This window comes from Poromitra crassiceps (genome assembly GCF_964638095.1).
Source record: "Poromitra crassiceps genome assembly, chromosome: 7".
Taxonomy (NCBI): Eukaryota; Metazoa; Chordata; class Actinopteri; order Beryciformes; family Melamphaidae; genus Poromitra; species Poromitra crassiceps.
Window position 1 is genome coordinate 31,270,439 of NC_139628.1, and position 22,822 is coordinate 31,293,260.

At 39.2% G+C, this 22,822-nt stretch overlaps 1 protein-coding gene across 1 annotated transcript in view; it reads left to right on the top strand.

The window, feature by feature from the left end:
* Positions 1-483: 483 nt before the first annotated feature.
* LOC310779533 (exocyst complex component 6B-like) overlaps positions 484-22,822 on the top strand; it is a gene marked incomplete at both ends in the record, with an annotated part of 81,181 nt that continues 58,842 nt past the window's right edge. The window contains one exon of the mRNA XM_083640059.1: positions 484-572. Coding sequence (XP_083496185.1) covers positions 484-572 — 89 coding nt within the window. The remainder of the gene's footprint in view (positions 573-22,822) is intronic.

The window sequence follows — 22,822 nt, forward strand, 5'->3', positions numbered from 1 at the left end:
CCAAGTTCAGCACCATGGAGAGAGATCCATTTGTGATGGAGCTCACTTGAGTAAGAGGAGCACAGCAGGGACCGAGTTTCAATCAGCCAGGGAAGTGGACCATAAAAATGTAACCGACTGAGAGAGAAGAGAGGCTGCAGGCCATGTTATAGGCTACTTCTAATTCTACCAGTCTCTTTTTTTACACAAATAACTGTAGCCTAGCCTACTTCTATAGGTAAAGAATGTGTGTACTCTGATTAGTCAACACATAACATCAATTAGAAATGTATCCTCAAATACTAAATGAAAAGCTAGCATACTGGACACTACACTTCAAACAACCCCCTCTCCTCTCTGTTTCTCTACAGGGAAACTCCGCTCACTCGGGCTGCCGAGGAGCAACAACAAGCCGCCCCTACGCGCTTTGTGTGCATGACGTACTACGGGGCCAGTCGGTACAGCAGCTCAGCTCGAGGCTCGGCAGGCAGAACAACATGCAGGATGGCGAGTGTGGAGACAGCCGCCGAGCATGAACGGATCCTCCGGGAGATAGAGAGCACCGACACCAACTGTATCGGGCCGACCCTCCGGTAAGACACCGCCCGGGCCCCCGGGGACTGACTGACCCGCCTGCAGCCCCCGTCAAACTAGTTGTATGCCCTGGCGTTAGCTTCAAGTTGAGGCTACCGACTGAGAGAGCGGGGCTAGCTGTCGACTCATTCGGGAGAGAGGGCTTGTTCAAAACTTTAACACGCATGCGTCCATTGTCGGACAGCTAGCCTGGCTAACTTTAGCAATGGTCAAATCTAGGTAACTGACATAATGGACATTGCAGCGAAAGCTTCCACAGTGAGGCTAAAAGGCTAAATGGTATACGGCTGACAGCTGACGTTTAGCTTTTTCTCTAGACTTTGTCAACTTGCCCAGTGGTATTTATTAGTTAGATGACTTGAGCTAACGTTAGCTAGCTAATTGACATTCTGCTCACTGGTGTCGGAGCTTACAGAGTCAGTCGAGGCTGTCTTTGTGGTGGCTAAAACCTTCTCTGCTTGACAGCTGGCTTGTCAGCTTTATTACCAAACGTGGCCAACTTATCTGGTGGAGTTTTGGTAGCGTTAGCTAAGGATAGCTAGCCTGCTAAGCTGGTCGTTAGCAACAGCTCTAAGCTTGCCAAGAGAACGTTAGTGTTGTGTCAAGTGCAGCAGTGGGTCGTGACTGACTGTCAAACCCCACCTCCGTGTCTACAATGAAGTTCAATTCAGTTCAGAGACTCCAGGGGGGGGATTTGGTTTGCAAAGTGGATGCGCCATAGAGAGCATCAGTGATGCTGTCAGCTGTTGACTGTTTATGAATGTTATGACTGTTGTTGACATTGCCAATGGAAACTACTTTACAGAGTACATTCAGTCTGATTGAAACTAACAGTATCTATGTTCATTTTGGTGTGTGTGTGTGTGTGTGTGTGTGTGTGTGTGTGTGTGTGTGTGTGTGTCTGTCTGTCTGTGTCTGTGTCTGTGTCACTGCACTATGGTCATCCTCAGTGGCAGCTGTATGGTTTCACATCCTCTTTGTGGTTGTCGGGAGGTTGCCTTGATTCAGCATTTCTTCACCCATGGGTCAGGGCCTAAAATGGCTCGCTGCCCTATTTCTGGTTGGCTTTCATAGAGGAAGAATTCCATAATTTCCTGGAGGTTATCATCATGCACGAGTCCCAATCTGCGCCGGTCAAGTCTGTGAAAGTGTTTTCATCTGTTGTGTTGGCTTAGGTTCCTGACCATCGTTTTGAAAAGTACCCTGATTTGTTTTTGTGCTGTGTCAGTGTGTGTGAGTAGGCTTCACTATACAATCAAAAGGTGAATATCTTATTTTGGAAGGAAACTCGTCCGGCCCCCCCACTGCTGCATGAATATAGGAGATAGGCTGTTGTAGAGTTAATTGGCCAGTGAAGAAGAGGCCGGCAGTCTGCCTTGGCCGGCAATTCTTTGCTGTTTCATTGTCCAGAGAGGAAACTGCCAGTGAATGAACAGGGAAATACAGCAGAGGAACAGACCTACCGCAGGCCTGCTGTCAAAGGTGTGCCTACGTGTTTACATTTGCCAATGTGTTCTTTTATTTACTCTCTTTGATCTCTCTCCTCTTTGTCACTCTGTTGACTATATTGTGACACCCCCTCTTCATAGTCAAGCCTATTTTGAGCATGTTATTTAGGCTACTTAGTTGCCTTTTTAGGAGTTTAGTGTAAGTGAAATGAAGTGAGTGTGTGCGCGCGCGCAGTTGCTGTATTACTTGACAGCTTTGTGTGACACCTATGGTTGCCACATTCTCCTGTGTGTGTGTGTGTGTGTGTGTGTGTGTGTGTGTGGAGTGCCTTGGTCAGTGACTCAGGCAGGCAGCAAAACCTCTCTTGTCTCCCTCTCTCTCTCACACACACACACACACACACACACACACACACACACACACACACACACACACACACACACACACACACACACAGAGGCAGACAGAAAGACATACACACCACTGTGCGATGTTTCATCTCTTCCAGCCTCGACTTCCCGTCCGACTGTGGCTCAATATTTCCATACTAACCAACAACACACAGACACTTATATTAACTGTTTATTTTCACAACTGTCAATTAGCTCATTGGCTACATTTAGCCTAGATGGATGTTTAAAAGACAGTATTTTATCCACCTTCTTTCTAGCTGGCATGATGCCTGATGGGTGCTTCTTCCACTTCCGGTGTAATTTTTACACTGTTTTAACTTGACAAAAAAAAATGTCTATGAGGATTTTACAGCAGAGCCATTCTGCTCTACAGCCGTGTCGTTCGGATGCTGGGATAACGTAATGCATTGTGGGTAGTCGGCTACTGTGGCTAATGCTAGCGGCTAGCGTAATAGTTACTTTACATGGCAGTAAAACGCCACTGAATGACCAAATTGATTTAACTTTTAACTAGGGCTGGCTGGGTATTGGTACAAATTTCAAGAATCGATTCGATTCCGATTCACAAGGTTCCGAATCGATTAATTTTGATTCGATTCGATTCCGATTCGATTAATTTCAATATTGATTTGGTTAGTGATACTAAAACATGTTTTTTGAGCTGTAACCTGAATTACATGACTGTCCAGTTATGTAACACAGGGGTTCCCAACCTTTTTTGTGCCAAGGACATACATGGGAATACATGGGAGATACATGGGGAAAAAAAGTTGCGAACCGGTTGTCAATTTTAATGGTTTTAGTTACACATATTAGGGATGTCAACGGTTAACCGTTAATCGATTAACCGTCGCTAACATCGTTGTTCGGTTATTGCTGTCGGTCTATCAGTTAATATAAAAAAAAAAAAAAAAAAAAAAAAAAAAAAAAAAAAAAAAAAAAAAAAAAAAAAAAAAAAAAAAAAAAAAAAAAAAAAAAAAAAAAAAAAAAAAAAAAAAAAAAAAAATTTGGTCTATTTACTCAATGAGCTCATGCCCAAACAAGGCGTGTCTATTTAGATGCTGAAATGTTAATGCTTTTTGTGTTAGAAATTCTAACACAAAAATAATTTGTGTTGAAATGTTGATGCTTTTTGTTAATGCTTGTTAATGCTTTTTGTGTTAGAAATTCTAACACAAAAAGCATTAACTCATTGAGTGCCAGCCACTTTTGGAGAACGGACGCTCCCAGTGCCAGAGTTTCAGAGCGTTTTCAGTGATTTCTCGAGGCCCACAGAATATTGTGTGATATTACTATGTAAACACTGAACACGCACAAAGAACGATGAGACTCTATTCTATCATCTGCAAAAAAAAGTTTATTGATCCCATTTTCCGTTCTTTAGTTATGAGCCGGAGAAGATAGCTTGATTCATCCAAAAAAAGTAATTTTTTTCTAGAAGCTGAGATAATTGGCCTTTTGTGAAATTAAACATTTCAAGCACACACTGACTCTGAAGCTAATCTTTTCTAATGTAGTCACACCTCAAAAATAATTTCCTTCAATAAAACAGTTTAGGCCAGGGAATTTTGTTTGGCAGAATAATATTTTTAGCTACAACCAGCAGCGCTGGCCCCTGCGTGCGCTGCTGGTTGCAGCTTCTTGCTGGTCTTGATTTGCTGCTGGTGGGCATCGGATATTCTGGCTTGCGTTTGTCAATCCTGTCCTGCTGCCTGGGTCTGTCTGGGTGTTGCGCGCTGCTCTGCGTGCCCCCCCCCCCCCCCCCCCCCCCCCCCGCCCGCCCCGCCTCGCCTCGCCTCAACTGCACACTCCTCCTCCTGTCTGTGGTGGCTCTCTGCTGAGTTTGCTGTGCGCACAGTGAAGGGACATCGACATCCTGCTTTTTTACAGCGTTCCGCGTGTGTTTGTCACCGGCAACGATGCTTCCAGTTGAGAATAATAACTCCACGGTGTGGATGTGCGGATGTGCTGTCGCAACCGACACAGAGCGGCTCAATTGTGGGAGCAGATTGGCTGCTGCAGGCACAGCTGCAGTAACGTGCTTCAGCATATCGATGCATACGGATGCGATGCGATTTCCGTTTCCATAACGACTTCTTCTTTGTTTTTTCCTTGCCTTTCTGTTATGTGGAGAGCACTGTCGCCACCTAAGGGTTCTGTAAAATAGGTTATAGACCTCCAATAGCTACAATAGTTAGTAGTAGTGTAGGGTTAGCACCCCTTGAAAAACAAAATAATAATATTTTTTTAGAACTTCCTCAATAGGGCACTTCCGCTTTTTTGAAAAGGGGAAGTGATTTCTTTTGGGTAAAAATCAATTTCTCAGTACTTCCGCAAAGGGCACTTCTCCATTTTTTAGGGTTAGGGTTAAAAAACACTTTTCTTGTGGAAAGTGGTTATTTCAATAGTTCTGCAAAGTGTACTTCTCCATTTTTTAGGGTTAGGGTTAAAAAACACTTTTCTTGTGGAAAGTGGTTATTTCAATAGTTCTGCAAAGTGTACTTCTCCATTTTTTTGTCTTGTGCTTAAAAAACACTTTTCTTGTGGAAAGTGGTTATTTCAATAGTTCTGCAAAGTGTACTTCTCCATTTTTTTGCCTTGTGTTTTTAAATCACTTTTCTTGTGGAAAGTGGTTATTTCAAAAGGCCTCCAAAGGCCACTTCCCCATTTTACCCCATAGCACAGCTCACGACAAAATAGCAGCGTTTTTTTTTGATCTCGGGGGAAATACATTTGAACAATCATTATGCAAACCCAGCTGGATCATTTTACATAGTGGGCAATATCTCTTTTGCTCGCTGTTGTTATGGAGGCGGCTTGTGAAACATCAGCATTTTCTATCTCGGCCAAAATGCATTTTGGCCCATTTTAGGAGCTACTAAACTAATATGTCTATAACTAATTGTCCCTCCCATCCCATCTCACCCCCAACACCAACGACAGATTCCACTGCCTGTTGATGTTTTCTCTGACTCAACCGGCCCCCAGGTTCCCCTTTCCACCCCCTCCCCCACGTGACGTTGTCTATTACCACGGCCGGTGTTCTGTCGATTTCACAATCTCTGACTCACCCAGGCTTCCCCTGCCAGCCCATCCTACCCCATCCCCCACATGACATTGTCTATTACCACGGCCGGTGTTCTGTCGATTTCGCAATCACTTCCGTTTTAAATAAACTTGTTTGTTTTTGACCGTCAGGGGGCGTACCCGGCAACACGTAACACCCCTTGAAAGCTACGAATAGCGGCGAGATCAGGTGGGCGTTCCCGACAACACGTAACACCCCTTGAAAGCTACGAATAGCGGCGAGATCAAGTGGGCGTTCCCAGCAACACGTAACGCCCCTTGAAAGCTATGAATAGCTGCTTGCTCACGTATTTCTCTGACTCACCCATAGAGCCCCCACAGTTTTTTCCTCCCATGTCCCACTTATATGTATGTACAATACAATGTACAATGTATCCACCATTCAAATATTCCATAATTGCATATTGTGCATGCAAATATTCCATAATTGCATGTTGTACAGGCTATCTTAGCTAGTATAGCCTACTAATGTATAGCAAAGCATTCTGGGTATTCCCAAGGCTATTCTGTAGATTCCCTACGCGCAACACACACACACACACACACACACACACACACACACACACACACACACACACACACACACCCACCCACCCACCCACCCACCCACTCACAGACATATTCACAGCCAGCCACAAACATAGCGCGCGTTAGATTGTGGGCAGGTTTTCTCATTGAAACATTCCAGATCACATCCCAGGTCACAGATTTTTCCCACTCCGGATCCAATTGTGACATCACCATGATGTTTTTTGATAGGCTATAAGCCTATTAAGCTTTGAATATGATCAATACAGATTGAGGTTTCAATTTCAGGTTTGAATTGAAAACGATTGAATACAGACTATGGTGTATGACTATGCCGGTTGCCCGTCTCTCAACGAGAGCAGAGTTACCCAGCATGCACTAGTGTGTTTCAACACTGTGTTTTTGGAGATTATATGTGCTACGCGATATTAGTTATCTGCAATGTTATGTGATGACTACTAGAGTTTGTACCCGTGTGAACTACATTGCTTTACGTTGTAAAATGTTATATGGCAGTAAAATGCCACTGAATGACCAAATTGATGCATTGATAAAAGTTAGTTTGTTGTTTATGCGTATGCAATAACGGATGCGTTATTATATTTACTGGAATACATACACACGCCAACCTATGTGTCCTATCAGAGTTTGTTACGTTATTGTACAGCATTTGGTTCAAACACAGCTGCATCACTATACGTGTGAGCGTAAGTATTAATGGTTTACAACTTGCTTGTGTTGTACAGCATTTGATTCAAACATATGGCGACATTGAATCAGTGTTAGCTTAGCGCTAGCTAGCTAGCATACACTACGATCTGTAGAATTGGCCTGGTCTTGGTCGATATGACCAAAAATTGATATAACGTTACAGTAGCATGGACCCCCTCTCGTTTTTTATTACAGTTGAAGATTTCACAAATCTCAACCACTCTCAATCTTGGTACAACCCAGACCCCGGATATCCGTGACCTACGGGTATTATTTCAAAATATGGATTGAATATGAATCTTGGAACGTGAACAAACATCTTAGTTTTTATGTATCTGTATTTTTATATGATTATTTTAATAGTTACTAACTATATTATTATATAACTAACTAGTCCTCCTCACAGAATTGGTTAATTTACTGTGAGACTTTATGTTTTGTAGACAAGCACCAAGTATATATAATAATGGTATATAATAATAATAATCTTTGTAATACAATTGTTATAAAATTAAAACGTATAGCACACTTACAATATGTTTGTTGTATGTATTACAACTTAATTCAACTTGGTCTCCCCCCACATCTCCTCTCCTCTCCTCTCCTCTCCTCACCTCTTCTCTCCTCTCATCAACTCACCTCTACTCCTCCCCCCTCCCCCCTCTTCTCCTCCCCTCCCCTCTCCCCTCCTCTCCTCCCCTCTCGTCTCCTCTCGTCTCCTCCCCTCTTCCCTCTCTTCTCCTCTCCTTACAAGCCTATAGATGAGGGATTTCAGACAATGTGTCCATTGTTACAATATGTTTGTTGTATGTATTACAACTTAATTCAACTTTTCTTACTACACATTCCAAACATTAACACACATCAAACACAACAACTCTTTCTTACTACACTTTCCAAACATTAACACACATCAAACACAACAACTCTTTCTTACTACACTTTCCAAACATTAACACACATCAAACACAACAACTCTTTCTTACTACACTTTCCAAACATTAACACACATCAAACACAACAACTCTTTCTTACTACACTTTCCAAACATTAACACACATCAAACACAACAACTCTTTCTTACTACACTTTCCAAACATTAACACACATCAAACACAACAACTCTTTCTTACTACACTTTCCAAATGTTAACTGCATACATAATGTTATGTCTCGAAAGACAAGAGCTATGTAGCCTACTTTAAATCAGATCACTCCGGTGTACAAACATACATTGGTTGTCTAATAAAGTTTTACAAATCAATTAAATTGGTTGTCAACCATCGTTAAACGAAACTTAGTAGTTGTAAACTAAGTAGTTGTATCGATAAAGACTCTAATCGTTAAGCAGTCTCGAAAGGGGGGTCAATATCAATCTACAATCTAGATTGATTTGATTCACTAATTTGGCGTTCTCTCATGCAAAATATCCAACATCCAATATCCAGAAGTAGTGATTACTACACAGAAGTAACTTTAGTTCTACCATTTGCTATTTGCTTCAAACATAATTTGGATCAGTTGTAACTTTGACCATTTCTAACAATTTCTAGACAGTGAATTTACACAAACACTTGAGTGAAATTCATAGTACCTATAGGGACTGTGATTGAATGAACGCAGATTGTCAGATTTGTATACCAAACCCTTATCCTGGTGCCTGCAAGGGTCGGCTGTACCACTAATGTCAGCCACTATGTGTAAATGTGTTACAATATTGGGTTGGTTTCATAGACCTGGCCCAAAAGTACATGCATCACATATATGTGTGCTGCATATATACATATATGCCTCTACCGTATGGGTTAGTCATAATAGTCAAACATGGTTTTTCATGTTCTGACTTGCTGAAATGTGTGTTGCACATGTCAGGTGTGCCTGATCACTGTTGTTGTGACTGCACATGTTAGTTACATATAATAGTCAAACATGGTTTTTTCATGTTCTGACGTGCTGAAATGTTTTACACGTCACGTAAAACAGTTTTTAAAACAGTTAATTAGCCTACACAATGTGTAATTTCAGGTTATTGTAAGTTATTGCATAGTTGCAATCTTTCATACTTGCATACTTACAAGTGGGTTGTTTTTTAATGGCATGTGATTTGCGGTTCTAATTAACCAATGTGTAAGGTGATTGTCAATTGTCTATTGTAAATTGTCAATTGTGTAAGGTGATTGTGATGTCAGGTGATTGTAAGTGTGTCATACATACCTACAAGCCTTCATATCAGTTGGTTGTGTCAATGATTTTCTGTATCTCTTGATGCGTCAGCATTGTCTTTGTCAGGCTTAGAAGCAATGTCTAAACAGTAAACAGTTTATGACAAGTGGTGGCAGCATGCTATGCTACTACACAAGACGTGTTATGGTACATAAATAATATGTAGCGTGTAATAATCTGAAGAACTCTGTCAGAGTTCTACTCTGTCATTATTTTTACATTTGACTTTGAGAACTATGATGAACTGTTAGTCTCTGTACTGATGTACAAAAGTAACAAGATTGAGGTTGTGAAATCTTCAACCGGAATAAAAAAAACTGGATATAATATAACTGAATCAGTTAGGCCAAACTATTATCAGTCAGGTCGGTAATGACCGGGGGAAATTATATGAGTATTGTCCATTGTGTGTATGATACAACTTTGTTTATCATTCTGTGTCACACACTATACAGTCTGTATTTAACTCAACACACTGTACCTGCCCCTGACCTCAGAGGGGCTCTTCTGTCAACGGGCCTGAGGCAAGGTGTGGTGATCACAAGTCATAAATATTGTGGTCAATGAAATTGGTAAATTGGTTAAGCAAAGCAAGTAATGCTTTTGCAATGAAGTTTGTAAGATGTATTTTACAAGATATTTTCTGAGATTTGGTTATATTAACTTATTATTTATATTATTATTCTATTATTATTATTCTAATTATTATCTACTATTATTCTAATTATTATCTACTATTATTCTAATTATTATATTATTATATTATTATTATTATTATTAGGGGTTATTATGTATATTAACTATACATATTAAAGTATAGATGATTGTTTTGCCCACCTTATTTGGTTGCCTTATCAAAACAAATGTATAGCATGTTAAAGTTTTAAATAAAGTCAAGTCAAGTCAAATCCAACAGGTCTTAATGTCAATTAATTTAGCTTTAACGTGTTTTGTGAAACACACACACACCCACACATTGACCCCTCTCATATATACGTAACTGCCTATAACTGTACATATATTCCTTTCACACACACTTTTCAAAATAGACACTCTTTCATATTGTGATTCATAGTGATTCTTGTTTGTTTTATGTGATCCCGGTTTTTTAAGCAAACCGGATCCAGTTTCCTTGTATGTGTACATCCTGTACAAGGTACATCCTGTACAAGGCACATCCTGTACAAGGTACATACTACATTGGACTCAATGATCCACAGATGTATCAAACAAATGTATGTTTTACTGATACAAATGACCAAATTACCACAAATTCAACATGTAATGCCATTTTCTCAATAATTTTGGTCAAAACATTTGGTGTGACCCAGATCAGTCCTTGTAACGAGGACCTTCACTGGTGTATACCCAGACTTGGCACATTTGGTGTGACCCAGATCAGACATTGTAATGAGGACCTTGTTATCACTGGTGTATACCCAGACTTGGCACATTGGATGTGGCCCAAGATCAGTCCTTGTAATGACTTGATCAAAAATATTACAGACAATATATATATATATATATATATATATATAAATAGTAAATATAATTGTATAATATATTCAAAGTATTGTTAATTGTTAATTATTATTATTCAAATACTGAAAATACTGTAAATAGTGTAAATAAACTAAAACTAAAACTAAAACTTGGAACTTGTACTGTGTGTTAATTTAATGTGTTTTTGAAACACACAACCACATATAAAATCTCAAGTGAGATTTTGAGAAAGAAAAAAGAGAAAAGAAAAAAAGTTTAAAGTATATAAACCCTTCCCAGCTATGTGATTATGTTTAACACATAGAGGCGAAACATGATACTGAATTGGCTATCCAAATAGCACGTGGTAAACTAAGTACTTATCAAAGCAACTTATCAAACTCTTCATAACACCCTGACTACTGTAATAGTAGTAATACTGACAGGCTACAATTAGTTCAATTAGTTCAATTAGTTTAACTAAAACCAAGAAGAGAGGTCACATAACTTTACATCACATACATTTCACTGTTTTACTGATTTTCACTGATTTACCTTTGTTTATTCTTCACGTGTAAAGCGCTTTGAGCTGCATTTTATGTATGAAAGGTGCTATACAAATACAAGTTTATTATTATTATTATTATTATTATTATTATAAACAAGCTATTTTGTGCTGGTCTCTATCAAACTTTAACTTTAAAAGTACACTTTGCGTGGAAAACAACTCTTCTCGAGCAGTTTGTGTAATTGTAATTGCATTTGCCAACACTGTCCCACAATCAAACCTCTGAAAATCCCTGTCTCACCCTAAACACTAAACCCTAAACCCTAACCATGTTTGGTGGAGTCCATTGACATATATATTAATGGACCAAAAGGAGCTCATTGACTTTGACACAGCAAAATGAAGCTCACTTCCGGATATTGTTTCATTTCGTTTGATGGGTTGAATGAATTAAATTGAATGAAATGCTCCCCCTAGGGGCTGCCGGGGTAGTTTCCGAATTTGCATTATCGCCGTAATGCATTATGGGTAGTCAGATACTACCGGTACTTTGCCTAATGTAGCGGCTAACGCTACTTACTTTGCATTACAGCATTGCATTACATTGATTTAACTTGATTTTTGATCTAACCCAGCGCTGGGTAGTTGTTTATAATGTGGTTATATTTATAACGCTATAACGTACTCTGTTTTCTGGGGCTGAATCCAATGGTCTGAATACAGAGTTAAATCTGAATACGTTAAATGGTCCACCATGTTATGGACGTTAGATGTATGGCATATATATATATATAGTGACATGTGTCTACTAACATAAGATAACATATGATAATTTGCTCGAGTATTACTTGCTACCTGATGCCTTGCGGTGTTCTTACTGTTCTTACTGTTCTTATTATCCGATGTTTGTCGTCAATTTTACTCGAAATGGGGGAGGGCCCGTTGACAGAAGAGGGCCTTTGGCTGATGGGGAGGAGTTTGAGTGTGAATAAGTAGCCGTGCCCCTATACGATTTCTGCACGCTACTAAGCATGGCATGCATGGAAGGACACAGATGTAACTATGAAAAACGCCACATGCATAGCTTCTACGTTAGGAAGCAGAATAGCGTCACTAGGTGGTCACGCTCGTGCGGAAAACCCTGTACCATCGAGAAATCGATACAGCAGCTGAGAATCGGCGCCAATCCCTCGGGGTTGTATCCTCTGATTACCAGAGAGGATGGGAGCATGCTAGCGCCACATGCTCCTTGTGGTGTAGTCAATGTTGACGAAACGCTCACCCTCAAGCTGATTAAGTTCGATGACATACCAAAGCATTCGGACAAGCTGTTGTACCCCGACGAGCCGCTGGATCGCTACGGCACATTCTTTGTGAATGTAACGTGGAAAGACAAGGGTCGCCAAATGCTAAACAGCAAGGTGTTGAGGAAGATGTCCCAGCGGGAAAAGCTGACTCTGCAAGTGTATGCGCTAAAGGGAGAAGAGCTTCAAGAGGCATTGAATCGGGATGGTCGGTTCACCGATCAGGTGAACCATAGCGGGTGTTATCTGGTGAAGGAGGAACGAGGAGACGGTACATGTTACATGGGATGTTTTGTCGACTTTTACCAGGGCCAGCACTTCCGATTCCATTACGAGCGGAAAAAAAGAAAAAGAAAAGAGCTGACGCAGGCTGACGCAGGCTCTGTGGCGACGGCGACCGATGAGCAAGGAGAAGAAGCTCAACGTAACTGTATATGCCCATGGTGTATTTGAAGACGTAGGTTTGCACCTGTGGTGGCAATATTTTTATATGCAATATATTTTTATTGTATACGGTCCCTGTTCAAATAAACAATAAAGATAATAAAAAGAAATAACTCTTTTTCACGTTGTTTTCACGTCGATACCCCAAACCTCTGGAAATCCCTGACCCAAACCCTGACTCAAACCCCAACCCTAGCCCGTGACCAGTTCCCAAGGGTAAATGGAGGCTGTGTACGTACAATGTTGAACAATGAGAGTCTGCAACTTATATATTAGAGGAGCAATATTTAGAGGAGCAATATTTAGAGGAATATTTAATTTTAAATTAACATTAGGATTATATTGTGTAATAATGTTATTCATTATTTCATTACAACAGACATTTGTACAACATTAATATTATTAAGAAAAAAACCCAGATTATGATGAGAATCAATTTTATTTTTTATTGGCACAATATACAAGTTACATACAAGGAATTTGTATTTATATTTCCCTCAGTTCATACAGAAAAGCTTCCGAAGCATCCTGCACTCTTGAAGGGGTAGCATGCTGGTGCAGGCTTTTATAATGTTCAGAAAAGTAAAACTGAGCAGTCCATCTGGCTGGTCCAGAGTCAGGGGCGAGTTCGGAGGAGAAGGAAGGTCTTCCGGTGAGTTAGGTGGGGTGGGGAAGAACATTGGTGACGACGACGGGGAACATCCGTACATCAGACGGTTCAACTCTTCAAGGTCTACCTGTGAGGAAGGAGGTGAGGTAGGTGGGGTAATGAAGAACAAGGGTGATGACGACGCGGAACATCCGTACATCAGACGGTTCAACTCTTCTTCCTCCGATTCAGAGTGGCTGTGAGTTGTAATGAAGGACAATGGTGACGGCGACGGGGTCTCCATGATGATATCTGTCTTTTTTATTGTGTAAAATGGTATGAGTCTCTTTTGAATCCGTCTCTTTTATCCTTATGTTGTGATGAGGAGGAGGAGTTAGGTCTAGGGGAGGGCGTGGCGTAGGGATATGGGAGGAGATCATCAAAAATGGCGCTGACCGGAATTTGTTAGAGAACAAATGTGAACAAATGTGAACAAAAAGTAAGATGGAGGGCGTGGCTTTTTAAAAATTGGGTCCTGTTAAACGTTCGGCTAAATCGCCCCTCCCGATCTTCCGTAAAATGTGTGCGGTTATGTCCATGGCGTATTTCTCGCCGTAGGTTTGTTGTATTTGATCTATTGCGGCCAGGATGGCTGCCTTCTTCAAACATCTTCTAGGGATGGTTTGAATTATGTCGATATCATCAGGTAACGTTGCGATAGCAGCTGCCTCATCACAGTCCTCAGGATTCCTTTCTGTATTGCCATCTACAGCTACAGCTGCAGTAGCATGGCAGGGAGGCCTACGAAAACACTGAATGAGTGTCGTTTGAGTCGTTTGCTTTCGCTTCATTGTGTACCTATCAAATACGGCATCTCCTCCCCTGAGCAACTGTTTTGGTTGGCAGCAAGCAACGTCACAGTTACGTCACGCTCGTCATGTTCGAGTCGGCTCGACGGAAGCCGCTAGGGTTCAAAAGTCCGCACTTTGTAACACCGAGCGCACAGGGTGAATTTTTCTTTTCTCTTTTTTCTTTCTCAAAATCTCACTTGAGATTTTATATGTGGTTGTGTGTGTTTCAAAAACACATTAAATTAACACACAGTACAAGTTCCAAGTTTTAGTTTTAGTTTAGTTTATTTACAGTATTTTCAGGTTTTTGAATAATAATAATTAACAATTAACAATACTTTGAATATATTATACAATTATATTTACTATATATATATATATATATATATATTGTCTGTAATATTTTTGATCAAGTCATTACAAGGACTGATCTTGGGCCACATCCAATGTGCCAAGTCTGGGTATACACCAGTGATAACAAGGTCCTCATTACAATGTCTGATCTGGGTCACACCAAATGTGCCAAGTCTGGCTATACACCAGTGAAGGTCCTCGTTACAAGGACTGATCTGGGTCACACCAAATGTTTTGACCAAAATTATTGAGAAAATGGCATTACATGTTGAATTTGTGGTAATTTGGTCATTTGTATCAGTAAAACATACATTTGTTTGATACATCTGTGAATCATTGAGTCCAATGTAGTATGTACCTTGTACAGGATGTACCTTGTACAGGATGTACACATACAAGGAAACTGGATCCGGTTTGCTTAAAAAACCGGGATCACATAAAACAAACAAGAATCACTATGAATCACAATATGAAAGAGTGTCTATTTTGAAAAGTGTGTGTGAAAGGAATATATGTACAGTTATAGGCAGTTACGTATATATGAGAGGGGTCAATGTGTGGGTGTGTGTGTGTTTCACAAAACACGTTAAAGCTAAATTAATTGACATTAAGACCTGTTGGATTTGACTTGACTTGACTTTATTTAAAACTTTAACATGCTATACATTTGTTTTGATAAGGCAACCAAATAAGGTGGGCAAAACAATCATCTATACTTTAATATGTATAGTTAATATACATAATAACCCCTAATAATAATAATAATAATATAATAATATAATAATTAGAATAATAGTAGATAATAATTAGAATAATAGTAGATAATAATTAGAATAATAATAATAGAATAATAATATAAATAATAAGTTAATATAACCAAATCTCAGAAAATATCTTGTAAAATACATCTTACAAACTTCATTGCAAAAGCATTACTTGCTTTGCTTAACCAATTTACCAATTTCATTGACCACAATATTTATGACTTGTGATCACCACACCTTGCCTCAGGCCCGTTGACAGAAGAGCCCCTCTGAGGTCAGGGGCAGGTACAGTGTGTTGAGTTAAATACAGACTGTATAGTGTGTGACACAGAATGATAAACAAAGTTGTATCATACACACAATGGACAATACTCATATAATTTCCCCCGGTCATTACCGACCTGACTGATAATAGTTTGGCCTAACTGATTCAGTTATATTATATCCAGTTTTTTTTATTCCGGTTGAAGATTTCACAACCTCAATCTTGTTACTTTTGTACATCAGTACAGAGACTAACAGTTCATCATAGTTCTCAAAGTCAAATGTAAAAATAATGACAGAGTAGAACTCTGACAGAGTTCTTCAGATTATTACACGCTACATATTATTTATGTACCATAACACGTCTTGTGTAGTAGCATAGCATGCTGCCACCACTTGTCATAAACTGTTTACTGTTTAGACATTGCTTCTAAGCCTGACAAAGACAATGCTGACGCATCAAGAGATACAGAAAATCATTGACACAACCAACTGATATGAAGGCTTGTAGGTATGTATGACACACTTACAATCACCTGACATCACAATCACCTTACACAATTGACAATTTACAATAGACAATTGACAATCACCTTACACATTGGTTAATTAGAACCGCAAATCACATGCCATTAAAAAACAACCCACTTGTAAGTATGCAAGTATGAAAGATTGCAACTATGCAATAACTTACAATAACCTGAAATTACACATTGTGTAGGCTAATTAACTGTTTTAAAAACTGTTTTACGTGACGTGTAAAACATTTCAGCACGTCAGAACATGAAAAAACCATGTTTGACTATTATATGTAACTAACATGTGCAGTCACAACAACAGTGATCAGGCACACCTGACATGTGCAACACACATTTCAGCAAGTCAGAACATGAAAAACCATGTTTGACTATTATGACTAACCCATACGGTAGAGGCATATATGTATATATGCAGCACACATATATGTGATGCATGTACTTTTGGGCCAGGTCTATGAAACCAACCCAATATTGTAACACATTTACACATAGTGGCTGACATTAGTGGTACAGCCGACCCTTGCAGGCACCAGGATAAGGGTTTGGTATACAAATCTGACAATCTGCGTTCATTCAATCACAGTCCCTATAGGTACTATGAATTTCACTCAAGTGTTTGTGTAAATTCACTGTCTAGAAATTGTTAGAAATGGTCAAAGTTACAACTGATCCAAATTATGTTTGAAGCAAATAGCAAATGGTAGAACTAAAGTTACTTCTGTGTAGTAATCACTACTTCTGGATATTGGATGTTGGATATTTTGCATGAGAGAACGCCAAATTAGTGAATCAAATCAATCTAGATTGTAGATTGATATTGACCCCCCTTTCGAGACTGCTTAACGATTAGAGTCTTTATCGATACAACTACTTAGTTTACAACTACTAAGTTTCGTTTAACGATGGTTGACAACCAATTTAATTGATTTGTAAAACTTTATTAGACAACCAATGTATGTTTGTACACCGGAGTGATCTGATTTAAAGTAGGCTACATAGCTCTTGTCTTTCGAGACATAACATTATGTATGCAGTTAACATTTGGAAAGTGTAGTAAGAAAGAGTTGTTGTGTTTGATGTGTGTTAATGTTTGGAAAGTGTAGTAAGAAAGAGTTGTTGTGTTTGATGTGTGTTAATGTTTGGAAAGTGTAGTAAGAAAGAGTTGTTGTGTTTGATGTGTGTTAATGTTTGGAAAGTGTAGTAAGAAAGAGTTGTTGTGTTTGATGTGTGTTAATGTTTGGAAAGTGTAGTAAGAAAGAGTTGTTGTGTTTGATGTGTGTTAATGTTTGGAAAGTGTAGTAAGAAAGAGTTGTTGTGTTTGATGTGTGTTAATGTTTGGAATGTGTAGTAAGAAAAGTTGAATTAAGTTGTAATACATACAACAAACATATTGTAACAATGGACACATTGTCTGAAATCCCTCATCTATAGGCTTGTAAGGAGAGGAGAAGAGAGGGAAGAGGGGAGGAGACGAGAGGAGACGAGAGGGGAGGAGAGGAGGGGAGAGGGGAGGGGAGGAGAAGAGGGGGGAGGGGGGAGGAGTAGAGGTGAGTTGATGAGAGGAGAGAAGAGGTGAGGAGAGGAGAGGAGAGGAGAGGAGATGTGGGGGGAGACCAAGTTGAATTAAGTTGTAATACATACAACAAACATATTGTAAGTGTGCTATACGTTTTAATTTTATAACAATTGTATTACAAAGATTATTATTATTATATACCATTATTATATATACTTGGTGCTTGTCTACAAAACATAAAGTCTCACAGTAAATTAACCAATTCTGTGAGGAGGACTAGTTAGTTATATAATAATATAGTTAGTAACTATTAAAATAATCATATAAAAATACAGATACATAAAAACTAAGATGTTTGTTCACGTTCCAAGATTCATATTCAATCCATATTTTGAAATAATACCCGTAGGTCACGGATATCCGGGGTCTGGGTTGTACCAAGATTGAGAGTGGTTGAGATTTGTGAAATCTTCAACTGTAATAAAAAACGAGAGGGGGTCCATGCTACTGTAACGTTATATCAATTTTTGGTCATATCGACCAAGACCAGGCCAATTCTACAGATCGTAGTGTATGCTAGCTAGCTAGCGCTAAGCTAACACTGATTCAATGTCGCCATATGTTTGAATCAAATGCTGTACAACACAAGCAAGTTGTAAACCATTAATACTTACGCTCACACGTATAGTGATGCAGCTGTGTTTGAACCAAATGCTGTACAATAACGTAACAAACTCTGATAGGACACATAGGTTGGCGTGTGTATGTATTCCAGTAAATATAATAACGCATCCGTTATTGCATACGCATAAACAACAAACTAACTTTTATCAATGCATCAATTTGGTCATTCAGTGGCATTTTACTGCCATATAACATTTTACAACGTAAAGCAATGTAGTTCACACGGGTACAAACTCTAGTAGTCATCACATAACATTGCAGATAACTAATATCGCGTAGCACATATAATCTCCAAAAACACAGTGTTGAAACACACTAGTGCATGCTGGGTAACTCTGCTCTCGTTGAGAGACGGGCAACCGGCATAGTCATACACCATAGTCTGTATTCAATCGTTTTCAATTCAAACCTGAAATTGAAACCTCAATCTGTATTGATCATATTCAAAGCTTAATAGGCTTATAGCCTATCAAAAAACATCATGGTGATGTCACAATTGGATCCGGAGTGGGAAAAATCTGTGACCTGGGATGTGATCTGGAATGTTTCAATGAGAAAACCTGCCCACAATCTAACGCGCGCTATGTTTGTGGCTGGCTGTGAATATGTCTGTGAGTGGGTGGGTGGGTGGGTGGGTGGGTGTGTGTGTGTGTGTGTGTGTGTGTGTGTGTGTGTGTGTGTGTGTGTGTGTGTTGCGCGTAGGGAATCTACAGAATAGCCTTGGGAATACCCAGAATGCTTTGCTATACATTAGTAGGCTATACTAGCTAAGATAGCCTGTACAACATGCAATTATGGAATATTTGCATGCACAATATGCAATTATGGAATATTTGAATGGTGGATACATTGTACATTGTATTGTACATACATATAAGTGGGACATGGGAGGAAAAAACTGTGGGGGCTCTATGGGTGAGTCAGAGAAATACGTGAGCAAGCAGCTATTCATAGCTTTCAAGGGGCGTTACGTGTTGCTGGGAACGCCCACTTGATCTCGCCGCTATTCGTAGCTTTCAAGGGGTGTTACGTGTTGTCGGGAACGCCCACCTGATCTCGCCGCTATTCGTAGCTTTCAAGGGGTGTTACGTGTTGCCGGGTACGCCCCCTGACGGTCAAAAACAAACAAGTTTATTTAAAACGGAAGTGATTGCGAAATCGACAGAACACCGGCCGTGGTAATAGACAATGTCATGTGGGGGATGGGGTAGGATGGGCTGGCAGGGGAAGCCTGGGTGAGTCAGAGATTGTGAAATCGACAGAACACCGGCCGTGGTAATAGACAACGTCACGTGGGGGAGGGGGTGGAAAGGGGAACCTGGGGGCCGGTTGAGTCAGAGAAAACATCAACAGGCAGTGGAATCTGTCGTTGGTGTTGGGGGTGAGATGGGATGGGAGGGACAATTAGTTATAGACATATTAGTTTAGTAGCTCCTAAAATGGGCCAAAATGCATTTTGGCCGAGATAGAAAATGCTGATGTTTCACAAGCCGCCTCCATAACAACAGCGAGCAAAAGAGATATTGCCCACTATGTAAAATGATCCAGCTGGGTTTGCATAATGATTGTTCAAATGTATTTCCCCCGAGATCAAAAAAAAACGCTGCTATTTTGTCGTGAGCTGTGCTATGGGGTAAAATGGGGAAGTGGCCTTTGGAGGCCTTTTGAAATAACCACTTTCCACAAGAAAAGTGATTTAAAAACACAAGGCAAAAAAATGGAGAAGTACACTTTGCAGAACTATTGAAATAACCACTTTCCACAAGAAAAGTGTTTTTTAAGCACAAGACAAAAAAATGGAGAAGTACACTTTGCAGAACTATTGAAATAACCACTTTCCACAAGAAAAGTGTTTTTTAACCCTAACCCTAAAAAATGGAGAAGTACACTTTGCAGAACTATTGAAATAACCACTTTCCACAAGAAAAGTGTTTTTTAACCCTAACCCTAAAAAATGGAGAAGTGCCCTTTGCGGAAGTACTGAGAAATTGATTTTTACCCAAAAGAAATCACTTCCCCTTTTCAAAAAAGCGGAAGTGCCCTATTGAGGAAGTTCTAAAAAAATATTATTATTTTGTTTTTCAAGGGGTGCTAACCCTACACTACTACTATAGTTGTACCAGAGATGTATCAGGGATTGATCCACGTCCCACCGTCAAAAAACGCAATTGACGACAACCGTCGTCATTGGCACTCTACGTCAGTATTTGAATTGACGACAGCTGTCGTCATTGGCATTCAATGAGTTAACATTTCAGCATCTAAATAGACACGCCTTGTTTGGGCATGAGTTCATTGAGTAAATAGACACACAAAAAAAAAAAAAAAAAAAAAAACATTTTTTTTTTTTTTTTTTTTTTAATATTAAAAAATTATGAATTAACCGATAGGTTAATCGATTATTAGCGTCGGTTAATCGAAAGTGAAATTAACCGAAAATTGACATCCCTAACACATATATTTACTCACCAGGTGGTGACAAAGGGTAAATAACAGCCTTTTCATCTGTCAATAAAGACACTTTCACAATTATGCACAGTGATTTGATTTCAGCCTATATAATTTCTAAAAGTAGATTATTAATGATCAAACATTTTAATTTATGTAGCCTACAGTATTTATGTTTTTGTTTCAACTACAAACATAAATAAACGTCAACTTGAAACTATGTTTCAACTACCACACACAGCCTATAATATTATAGCCTATGTTTATTTTTATTTATTTTTTAATAAAAAAATCGATCTCTGGACATATGAATCGATATCAAAGGATTGAAATAAAAATCGATTAAAAATCGGAGAATTGATTTTTTTAACCCAGCCCTACTTTTAACCATTTCGAGTAACACTGTTTCCATACGGACCCCCAGCGTTGGTTAGTTGTTTATAACTAGGGCTGGGTTCAAAAAATCGATTCTCCGATTTTTAATCGATTTTCATTTTAATCCTCGATTATCGATTCATATGTCGAGATCGATTTTTTTTTTAATTTTTTTTTTTTTTTTTTTTTTTTTTTTTTTACTAAACAGGCTAAAATATTGTGCTGTGTGTGGTAGTTGAAACATAGTTTCAAGTTGACGTTTAATTATGTTTGTAGTTGAAACAAAAACATAAATACTGTAGGCTACATGAATGGAAATGTTTGATCATTATTAATATCTACTTTTAGAAATTATATAGGCTGAAATCAAATCACTGTGCATAATTGTGAAAGTGTCTTTATTGACAGATGAAAAGGCTGTTATTTACCCTTTGTCACCACGTGGTGAGTAAATATATGTGTAACTAAAACCATTAAAATTGACAACAGGTCTGCAACTTTTTTCCCCATGTATCTACTTTGCTGGTTGGAAACCCCTGTGTTACATAACTGGACAGTCATGTAATTCAGGGTACAGCTCAAAAACCACGTTTTGGTATCACTAACCAAATCAATATTGAAAATTGATCGAATCGGAATCGAATCGAATCGAATCGAAATTAATCGATTCGCAACCTTGTGAATCGGAATCGAATCGATTCTTGAAATTTGAACCAATAAATACCCAGCTCTATTTATAACGTGACTATATTTATAACTTTTATAACGTACTCCAGTTTCCGGTTTATAATTTGGGTCTGGAGCCGAGTATAACAAAGGAAATGGCAAGCTGCAACAATAAGTCACGTTAAACCGGACCTTGTACCCACAATTATTTTTTACAGTGGGGCATTCAAAAATAAGGTGGATAGGAAAACTAGGCATCTCGTGCGCTCGATTCCTAGGCTTGCCCGCTGCATGGCCTCGCCCGCCCTGCAGCCTGCCGAGCTGGCCCTGCAGTGTGCCCCCTATAACATTACTGATGACATCATCAGTCTTATGACATCACTGATGACATCATCAGTGATGTCACAATGCCTCCTTGTGTGTGTGTGTGTGTGTGTGTGTGTGACATCACTTCCGGGACAAGATAGATAATAAAACATAAAAGCTCCCGGCTAAAAATGGCCAAGGATGCAACTGTCAATTCCAAAACAAATCTTTGCTATGTGTGTATGAGAGAGTGTGACAGCTTCCTGTTTCACTACTAATCTCTATCAGAAAATAAATCTCAGCTCTTGTTTTTATTTCTTATCAGCCAAAAATAACATGATGAAACGTTTTTTTTAAATTCCTGCTCTTGTAAGCAAACGTTCTTCAGAGACGACAAAAAAATGTTGTCGGAAAATTCTCTTTGAGGTCTCTTTTCCTGTTTTTTTGTTATTACAAAGATAAACTACATTCAAATAAAGTATAAAAATAATGAATGAGACTTGACTTGGAATGTCGGTGTGGTTTAGCTCAATTCTACGTAGCTTGTCATCAATCTCTACTTTTTTACCAGCTAACTAGTGGAGGTGTATTGTACTTGCCACAGCACTTGAGCAGGTTCAGAAGTTAGATGGCTGTGAAGTTACTTTGCATTGAATGCAGTTTTCATCCTCTGGGCTTTTCCCTTACCAGGGTTTATTTGTTTTGGTTTTACTGTCAGAATAGATAAATTAGATGATAAAACAA